The sequence below is a fragment of the Vigna radiata genome, chromosome 9 (assembly GCF_000741045.1).
Source record: "Vigna radiata var. radiata cultivar VC1973A chromosome 9, Vradiata_ver6, whole genome shotgun sequence".
Classification (NCBI taxonomy): Eukaryota; Viridiplantae; Streptophyta; class Magnoliopsida; order Fabales; family Fabaceae; genus Vigna; species Vigna radiata.
In genome coordinates, this window is record NC_028359.1 from 1,629,897 (window position 1) to 1,640,255 (window position 10,359).

General features: G+C 35.1%; 1 protein-coding gene across 2 annotated transcripts; it reads left to right on the top strand.

The window, feature by feature from the left end:
• The first annotated feature begins 245 nt into the window (after positions 1 to 245).
• Positions 246 to 9,833, top strand: LOC106774139 (serine/threonine protein phosphatase 2A 55 kDa regulatory subunit B beta isoform). Of its 2 annotated transcripts, none has more exons than XM_014661006.2 (14): positions 246 to 727; positions 2,237 to 2,340; positions 2,453 to 2,551; positions 2,637 to 2,756; positions 3,684 to 3,890; positions 5,896 to 5,987; positions 6,211 to 6,329; positions 7,515 to 7,638; positions 7,861 to 7,984; positions 8,349 to 8,417; positions 8,504 to 8,595; positions 8,677 to 8,754; positions 8,838 to 8,908; positions 9,012 to 9,833. In XM_014661006.2, exons 1-14 carry the CDS (start codon positions 616 to 618, stop codon positions 9,146 to 9,148), a joined length of 1,548 nt encoding a protein of 515 aa, XP_014516492.1. In that variant the 5' UTR covers positions 246 to 615; the 3' UTR covers positions 9,149 to 9,833. The 2 variants fall into 2 exon arrangements, with proteins under 2 accessions (XP_014516492.1, XP_014516493.1); XM_014661007.2 differs by having other exon boundaries at positions 247 to 727; positions 3,684 to 3,887.
• The last annotated feature ends 526 nt before the right edge of the window (positions 9,834 to 10,359 follow it).

A 10,359-nucleotide genomic window follows, 5' to 3' on the forward strand; every position in this document is an offset into this window, starting at 1 on the left:
ACAATTTTCTGGTTCTTTCACAAGTACTTTGTTAATTAATGAAAAATTCAACTAGTCTAAAAATTATTCTCTAACGTTACCCGCATTGATAACCGTTCTGTCACGGACGTTAGATGTGACGACATTTCAGCCACGCACCAATAAGAGTCGAACTAAAGGCGCAACTTTCAGAACCCCGCGTGACAGACGCGTGAGGTTATCATGAACGGAGAAATTATATATATATTTTTACGTACGAAAAGAAGAAACAGGAACCTATTATTGAGAGAGAGTAGACAGAGAAGAGTGTGTGTGCGTGCGTGTGTTTTTTTTTTCATCTCCAAACCCAAAGAACCGATTACTCAGCCATTTTAATCCCCCAAAAATTCCCATTTTACTCCTTTTAGAGAGAGAAAGGACTGAGGTTTGAGGAGAGAGAAATAGAAAAAAATTGGGTTTTTTTGGGCGTTCTAATGGTTGAACTGGAAATCCAGAGAAGGGGATGATAGGAGATTAAAAAATTTGCATCTTTGTTTAGTGGGTGTTTCTATGATCTTGTGAGAACCGGGAAGGAAAACTTCGATGCGCTCTGTTGGGTAGAGATTGTTGGATTTTCTGAGAACCGTTGATTGAGAAATGAACGGTGGTGATGAGGTCGTGGCAGCTCCGGCGGGTCCACCGCAGCCGCTGGAGTGGAAATTCTCTCAGGTTTTCGGGGAACGTACGGCGGGGGAGGAAGTTCAGGAAGGTAATTGTTCCTACGTTGCTTTGTCGGATCCAGTTGTTGATGTGTTGGGATTAGGGTTTGGTTCCTTGCTTTCGATCTGTTTCGGATCATGTTTCGTTGCTCCCTTGTTGTTTTGGATTCTGGGTCATTGCCTAATCGGTGTGTGATTGTGAGAGTGTTTTTTTGATTTGTGGGGGAGGGAAGTAGTGGTTGGAGGTTGGGTTTTGCATTGTGGATTCTTACTTGGTTGGAGATATGAGTTTGAAACCGAGCTGTGGGACTTAATGGTGGTGGTTTTGGTTAAGGTTTGCGTTTTTAGCTTATGGACGTGTTGCTAGCTGTTTTTGTTGAGGTGGATTGGTTCGTTTCTTTTTTAATGTGAGTTTGGCTGCTAGGTCTTAGATCTTAATGGTATGGAGTTTGGTGAGTGGCATTGGAGTTTGGCTTCAGAGGTCGGGTTGGTGGTGTTTGATTCATTGAAGTATTGGTAGTGATTTTTTGCCGATATTTTTAAGAATGGGCGTGTAGCGTATTTGCCTGTATCGCAGAGGAAGAAACACCATTTTCTGTCAACAAAGGAGAATAATAATATATATATCGACAACAAAACTGAAGCAATGTTTTCCTTTTCTGTAGTAGTTAGTTAGATATTTGACCGTACTATTATAGTAAGGTGGCTTTTGGAATTTGGGTTGGGTAGTTTTGAGGAAAGATGACGATGAGTATGCATCGAGCAACTAGATGGTTGCACCACAATATTTTATTGCAATGCTGTTTCAACATTGCATCTCTTGCAAGTTGGTATTTTTATTGCTGCAACTGATAACCTGTATGGTTTGAAAACATTGTCCCTCAAGTGCCTGCCTTTTGGCCATATCACAGAGCTTTGTTCTTAGTATGGTTAAAGAAAAGTAAACCACCAAGTATCATTGAAGTTCAATTTCCCAATCCTCACTAAAAATTGGAGTTAACAAGGACTCAGATTAGAACTGTGTTTCTTTTTTGGACACAGTGTGATTGAACTGTGAAATATATTCATGTTATAAATTTTTTTATTTGAGGGAAGAACTAGAGATGTTAGTTCTCTTGAAGTTTTGTCTATCTAAACCTGTTTGATTCTAATTTTGGATAGCTCTGGAAATTTTTGACATCATACACCATAAGGCTACGATGGTACCTTTGTAGAGGTTTGGACTTGGAGAACGGACTAAATTTCTTTAAGAACTAAAACCTTCTGCTTTTCGAAAGTTGATATAACTCAATGCAAACATGGAGTACTCATCTCAAACTGTAATTAAGATCTATTTCTTGGTGCAAGGGTTTAAGACACAATAAAGAATAGCAATTTCAACACGGATGTTCTGAACCTGATGGGTTATTTTTGGATATTTATTCTCAGCATATTGACAATGATAATTTAGCTGTCAAGTCAAGGCTTCTAGTGTGGAGTGATTGACATGATTGGGTTAGCTTTTGTTGCAGGTTAATGTGTATGTTTCCTAATTATTTGTGCAATTTTTCTTTATACAGTGGACATTATTTCTGCTATTGAGTTTGACAAGTCTGGTGATCATCTTGCTACTGGTGACCGTGGTGGCCGAGTAGTTCTCTTTGAGAGAACAGATACAAAAGATGTAAGTCTGATTTTTGCTTTAGCAATTTCTTTCATAAACAAACTTAGATTTGAAAGATTCGATCTTGCATCCTTAATTTTGTAATATCTATGTACACTACTATATCTTGCAGCATCGAGGATCAAGAAGGGATTTGGAGAGGATGGACTATTCTATTAGTAGACATCCTGAGTTCCGTTATAAAACAGAGTTTCAGAGTCATGAACCTGAGGTAATTTTCTGTCATCAGTTAATGCTCCCTAAGATACCAAAGGACCAGAATTGTTAATACCTATGGCTTGTAATTGTTGTTTCAGTTTGACTATCTTAAGAGCTTGGAAATAGAAGAGAAAATTAACAAAATCAAATGGTGTCAAACCGCCAATGGTGCCTTATTCCTTCTATCTACAAATGATAAGACCATCAAATATTGGAAGGTATGAAGTGAATGCTCCCTTATGTAATGTTGAAGGCTATTTAAAGTCATTTTATTTATCAATGACACGCATGGTTACAATTTTGTTGAACTAGGCTTGGTTCCTTGTTTCACATGCTTTTAATTTATATCTGTTTGTGGTTATATGTTGTAGCTAACAAGGCTCATAAACATCTAAGTTGGAATGGAATCTATTGTTGGGCTTAACTTTTGCAAATTTCAAATTATGTTTTTAATCATTGGTTATGGCTGAAATCACTTTATAAGCTGATTTTGTAGGGTTAAGTTAGATTCCTAATTCAAGTGCAGAGTTGCATTTTTTGGGCAGATGTGTTTGCCGTCCTGCAGACCCATAGTCCTAAGTGTGAGGGAGAGTCTATGAGTGTCAGTTGGGCCTTTTTCTGGGGCTGCCTTAACTGCAGACTGAGTGGTGTTTAGTGCAACACTTGTTATAGATAGGACTTAAATAAAACTTTGGGCAAACCTTACCACAGAAACCGGTTTGTGGGGTTGGGTTAGGTCCTGTGCCCAAATTCTAGGAGTTCCTTTATATTGAAACATTTTTTATGGTGCATATATTTGTCAGCTGTTCATTTTTAAATCCATTAATGTCATGACTTCCTTACACAGCAATTATTACTTGAAATTACACGATTGAAACATTTTTTATTTCAGTATGTCATTGTAATGTCTAATTAATTAAATGACTGGTACTTTCATTATTTTAAGAGGATAAGAAAATGTGCAAGATGGCTATGCTGTTTAATGAATCCCAATGGACTTTGCCCTTAGTATTTTCTTGAGCATATATTCAAGATGAATTTCTTCTGTGATTGGAATTTCTCTGCCTTTTTTTTTCTTCGTAAGATTTCACATGATTGATCTGGCTTATAGGCTGATTCGTATCTTTTCCTTGAGAATTAAACAGGTTCAAGAAAAGAAGGTCAAGAAAATTTCTGACATGAACGTTGATCCTAAAGCAATGGGAAATGGCTCTATTGCGAGTTCAAGTAGTTCCAGTAGCTCTAGATCATTTCTTGCAAATGGAGTATCTCCAGATGGACCATACAATTATTTAAGCAACGATTTCTCATTTCCACCAGGAGGAATACCTTCACTAAGATTACCATTGGTAGTTGTGTTCAGCCCTTCCAGTGTATTTATTGTTTACCAATATTTATTTCTTGGGGATAAGAAATTATGGTATGGTCTTTTACGGTGAACAACTCAAAAATTGATCAATTAACATGAAAGAGTCTATAAGTTTAGCAGTGCTTATGACGGATGAAGGATCTACCTCCTGTCTGGAGGTGATAGTGACAGTTATTTATTGTTGGAGAGGGGTTTCTCAAAATGGGGATGTAGTCATGACCATTCCAAATGCTATATATCTCATGGGAGATATAGGTTGAATGTGTGTGGGTTGTTGCAACTACAAGAAGCATGTTTGTTGGTTGATTTCATTGTGTTGCTTAAGATTACTTATCTTATGCGTTGTTTAGTTCAAAGGATGGCAGTGGAGGGCGGGATTCTAAAGGGAGGGGAGAAGAGGGTTATTATGTTTGGTTCAAGAGGGAGGGAAGAGGGAAAATAAGACCATCTTACTTTTGAACCCTTATAGTCCACTCCTGCACATAAAATGTATGGAGATTTTGGTCATTTTATTTTAAAAACCTTGATGTTTAAACCCATATCTCTCCTCCAAATCCCTTCAATATTGGAGGGGATCCAAAATTGAGTTAGGAGGGTTTTTGCACCCGTTCCACTAGTGATGGCGAATAAACTTGTCCAGGTGGATATTGTTTGAACTCATCCCGATTTTGACTACATTGATTGCATATGGGTTGGTGATACTAGAATTTTCTTTTTAATTGGGTTTGAAGACGGGGATGAGTATCTAGATATCTTTCTTGTTCCTGTCCTCATATCCGTCTCTGTTTTTAAATTATTAAAACATCTATAGTTTATTAGGTAACCTAAACAATGTATCTTCGTTGTTCTCTCTTGTCCTTAGCTTTGTTTTATTTGGAAAACCATTTTTTTTTTCTTGCCATACAACTTTTCATTTTCTCAACCATTGTTAGACTTTTTGTGGTTTCATTCAAAAGATGTATTGCATTTCAGAAAACACAAACCGTAATTTCATTAAATCAAATAGTTTTTAGGGCACATATTTGGTTATTTCTATTTTTTTTAATATTCTTATTTATTGTTTGTTTTTTCACATGAGAATATCTTACTCTCATTAGTTTTTAATCGTGTAAACCCTTAGAATGTGTGTAATTTTGACATTTAATCCTTGATAATGTCATGTTTTATTTGTTGTATTTTTTTTTTTGTGTAAAAATATTATTTTTTAATATTTGAAATAGTAAAGGGCAGGTATCTGTACACTCGTTAGCTGAAGGGAATGTATATAATAAGGTAAAATTTTCATACTCTAAGTATGGGGATGGAGATAGTCAAAACCGCACTTGCCGTGCCCTATTGCCATCATGACCTTCCACCCCTCCCTTTCCATCTACTTTCCCCCAACCTAATACCATGTTAGTCTGGGTCGGGTAATAAAATCTTAAAGGCCCAATTTATTTTAAATAATATTTTTACTATTAGAATGTCATCGGAGATGTTATAGACCCTAAACTCTAGTTTATTTCTGAAGAAATCTTTAAGGAGGCATCAGGAAAATAATCAAATCCCTATACTAAATTACACATGATTAGGATTCCAGAATTTATATTTGAAAGTAAAGGTAAATAATCAAATCCCTATACTGTATTGCTGAAAATGAAGGATTACGAGTCCAATATTCTAGTAGAGGTAAAATCAGATCAGCTTAGAGTCTATGGTTATTCCAGGGGAACGAACTATGCATTTTGCCATGTAGAAACTACTTAACAACAGTAAACAGCTGAACTTTTTCAAAATAACCCCTCTCCCTCTCCTTATATTTCCTTTAACACTCAGCACCTGAATCGTAACCAACTTGCATGTTTTCTTCTCAGTTGTTGATTGTTCCATCCTTGTTTGTGACTGTAACTTAGTATGTAGTGAAGCTAGTTTTCAAGCCTTGACATTTGCAATTACTTGTTTGAATTGTAGTTCAATTAATGCTAACTCATTGGTTGTAAAATATGTAGGTAACCAGCCATGAGACGAGTTTGATGGCCCGTTGCCGAAGAGTATATGCCCACGCACATGATTATCATATTAATTCTATTTCAAATAACAGGTGATTTGAAACCTTATGGCTTCTATTGTAAACTGTTCAGCATTGAATATTGCTTTTTGTTATCTTTATTTTTGTAAATGTAGTGTTGATTTGAAAATGTTGTCTACTTCTATAGTGTGTTGTTTCACCTTTTTGCTGCACCTTTGTTTATTTTTTTTTTGCCTATCTTGATTTTCTGAAATCTGATCAAATTGGACTATGGTATGTTTCAAATATCTTCTAGCGATGGCGAAACTTTCATATCAGCTGATGATTTACGAATAAATCTTTGGAATTTGGAAATTAGCAATCAAAGTTTTAATATCGTTGATGTAAAGCCTGCAAATATGGAGGATCTGACTGGTAAGTTTTCCCTATTGTATATTTATGCTTTGTTGAAAATGTCGATCTGTTGTTTACTTGGCAAAGTTTATCCATTTAAATTTTAAATAACAAAATTTAGAAGCAGTATCTAGTTACTAGTGGGTGTTACTGCTATCTAATCAAATCAAAATATAATACTGGTTGCAAAATGCCAATTTTGTTGTCTAGATGCCTTGTAAGTTGTTGAAAAATGAATACAGTCACAGATGAAACGTAATGCTTAGTCCATTTTGACGGGGAAACAGTACAACCATCATGGATGTTTTGTCCTTTAAAGAAGTGATGAAAAAATGAGAGTTGTAGTTATCTGAGGTCTGTTATGTGTAAATTGTTCTAGCCCGATCTTTGTGATGTTGAAGGGAAGTAAGACTGGGATTTAATTTAACCTATAAGAATCAGGGTTTTCCAGGAGAATTAAGAGTATATAACAGGTGGACTGAGATTCGTTGGTTGTATGTCTTGGTAAGGGGATTCACACCCAACTGGATGGAATTTTAAGGTTGGATTGATGGTTGTTTGGTTTTTGTGAATAATATATGTTGTATTAGTGTTTAGGTTTGATGGGTGAGGGTAAATTTTAATGATGTAGGGCTTTTTAATAAGTGAATTTTTAATGAAGTTTGCCAAGGAAACATAGCCTTTGCAGTTATTGCATATAGAATTTGATTGCAGCATATTGTCAGGCAGATAGCAATATGTTTGTAATTCTAATTTTTGGTTTAAAACCTAGCATCACACTAGTTTGAACAGACCTCCTATTAATAATCCTGCACGAATGAGTAAAATCCTAAACCTTTGCATGGACCCCATCATTTTACTAAACAATGCTAATGTCAAAAATGGTGTGTCTATGATGCAAGGTGTTACCTTGAATGAAGTAAACAACACCCGAACTATATGCATGCCTTTGTGGATCAAGCAAGGCATGGTATAGTGCCTAAATGCCACCTAGGGACCCTTCCCCAAAAAAAGACCCAGTAATAGAACTTGTTCATTGTCATACTAAAACTTACTAGAATTTCAAAGAGATAAAAACTTGCTAATCTTGTGGATTGGGTTTCATAAATTGAAGGGTTTTTTTTTTTTTTTTTTTTAAGTTACTCTTCTCATTTCTAATTTTTTGTAGTTTTGGTTGAGCTTTGATCTTAGATACTGTTCTTGCAGAGGTTATAACATCAGCAGAATTTCACCCTACACATTGTAATACATTGGCATATAGCAGTTCAAAGGGTTCAATTCGTCTTGTTGACTTGCGGCAGTCAGCATTATGTGATTCTCATGCCAAACTGTAAGCTTATCTTTTTCATGTTGCTGGTTTACCTTATAGCTTATACTTAACAGTGTCGAATTTATTGGGAAAGTTAAAGGAAAATAGATTATTCAACTCGTTCTTTACAGGGGAAACCGATTTTTGTCTATAAAGAAACATTTTTCTGGACTCTCGTATTATATGTATATATTTACGTAATTTCTCGTCCCTGGTAGACTCAGAAAATTGTTTATTGTACAGATTTGAGGAACAGGAGGCCCCTGGATCCCGATCATTTTTCACAGAGATTATTGCTTCTATCTCGGACATAAAATTTGGAAAGGATGGAAGATATATACTTAGTCGTGATTACATGACCCTAAAGGTTAGAGAGATTTATTATTCCAAAATTCATAAAGCTGTTGGGAGTATTTGTATAGTTTATTGAATTGAACCTCATGAAACATGGTTATTTGATCTCAATGATACGGTTCTTGCTTAGGGTGAAAGAGTCATCAAGTTCAATTAACTTTATGGAAAATTTGGTATTTGTTAGAAAACAATTATGGTGGTTGATGGTATCCATGGTCCAACATTTTTCTGTTCAATTTTTATTTTACAACTCTTTGTTCCTAGGACATTCAATTCAGAGGATCCTGTTGTCGTACTTTGTTTGGATGCCCTCTCTACATGTTAGAATAATCTAAATCCCTCATCTCAATATTTCATCTTCTTTACATGGATGTCAGTTATGGGACATCAATATGGATTCTGGCCCAGTTGCTACATTCCAGGTTCATGAGTATTTAAGGCCAAAGGTTAGATTCCCTTGTTTACATAAGCTATGAGCCGTGAATCTCTTTTGCTTTATCAAGTCATAGTAACGGGCTCTATTTTTCTCCAGCTCTGTGATTTATATGAAAATGATTCAATTTTTGATAAGTTTGAGTGTTGTCTAAGTGGTGATGGATTGCGAGTTTCAACTGGCTCTTACAGGTGTGTGATTCAATTTTAATCTATCTGTGGTTCTGATATTGTTGAGCCTGCATCTTACTATTTTGTTTAATTTGATGCCAGCAATCTATTCCGTGTGTTTGGTTGTGTTCCTGGAAGTACCGAGGCTACAACTTTGGAAGCCAGTAAAAATCCAATGAGGTAATTTTATTCATGAAGCTTTAAAAATAATTGTGGTTTAATCAGGCACTGTAGCATTTATATGAACTTTTTCATTTCCTCAGACGTCAAGTTCCAACCCCATCAAGGCCTTCTAGATCACTGGGAAACAGTATAACAAGAGTTGTAAGACGTGGTCAGTTCTCTATTCAAATGCTGTGTTTTCATGATTTATCTTGTTCTTCCTGTAGTATATATCAAGCAAGAGTTGGGATATATATTTTGGTTATCTTGAACAGGAGCAGAAAGCACTGGAGTTGATGCAAATGGGAATTCTTTTGATTTCACAACAAAGTTGCTGCACTTAGCATGGCACCCAACTGAGAATTCAATTGCTTGTGCTGCTGCAAATAGCTTATACATGTACTATGCCTGAGGAAGAAAGATGATTGGAGGACATGTATCTGCTTTGGTTGACCTGTTTTTGGGTTGCTTGGAGAAGGCTTCTTTACCCTTCTTACCAAAACCATAGAGTTGGAGGCTACATTAACACACACTACAAGTGCCCTTCAAAATCTTTAGCAGGAGCTTTTAGAAAAAGATCCAGAAGTGGCTGTTTCAAAATTCCTGGGTAGGCAGACCTTATTTTGTTTCTGGATGGGCAGCATAATCTTCCTTTTTTCTTTCTTTTTTTTTTCAATTTTCCTCCTTCCAACCCTAATATTCTTTCCCCCTTTTTTTCTGTATCTTCTTATAAAAAGAGAAGGTGCAGTCAATGCTTCATATTGTGTTTGGCTTGCAAATGAAGAAGAAAATGTGATTGTAGCTCTCCTACAACAAATACTAAAGGATGTTCAATATCTGCCACTAGGATAAAAGATAAAATGTAGTTCTTTTCTTTTTACCCAGATGTCTTGTGGGATGGAGCAGTGCAAACCTGCAGTGCATCATTTTTTCATTGATTCTTTTTTCTGTTGGGAATTAATTTGTCACTGTTTCAAAACTTTTGCTGCACTTAGTCAATTTTTGTGTAAAATGTCAAAAGGAAGTAATAATTCTAGGTTGCAATGATGTAGGATAAACTGGATTCTCTCTGCTACCAATTTCTTATGGTTTTTTCACTTGCTGGACTTTTTTCCTTCACTGCTCTCCACAATGTAACGTTATCAAAAATCAATTTCATGATTTGCTTGCTCAGCAATTTTCTGTTAATTTATTTTTCAAAATGTATGATATTTTAATACTGATCAATGCTTAACCATTTAATTTGAAATTTGTTATATTAAAGAACCATTAAGTGTGGAATAACTACCTCTTTATAATATTAGATGGTCCAATATCTTTCTTTCTTTCCCCCTTAAATTACGGAATTTCTTTCTGCACCTCTGTTTTCTTCCTTTACCTCCTAAATTTTCAATTATACACTACTTGAAAATTAATAAAAAAAGATACTTTAAGATTTTTCTTTCATATATTAGTTATAGTTTTGGATTCGTAAGCAAATATAAAAGGTAAATTTGAAATATAAATTACATTAATCTATAATATAATTTATATTTTAAATTATATAATTCATAATATAAATTTATATTTTAGATGGTATAATTTGTGATAAAAAGGTTTAAATCGTAATTTATATTTTAAATT

What these genes read in the sequence shown, in the direction of transcription:
- LOC106774139 (XM_014661006.2), top strand. Translation starts at nt 616, where the DNA reads ATGAACGGTGGTGATGAGGTCGTGGCAGCTCCGGCGGGTCCACCGCAG. An exon ending in TTCAGAGTCATGAACCTGAG is followed by an intron (nt 2,552 to 2,636) that starts GTAATTTTCTGT and finishes TTGTTGTTTCAG; the next exon opens with TTTGACTATCTTAAGAGCTT. An exon ending in GCCAGTAAAAATCCAATGAG is followed by an intron (nt 8,755 to 8,837) that starts GTAATTTTATTC and finishes TCATTTCCTCAG; the next exon opens with ACGTCAAGTTCCAACCCCAT.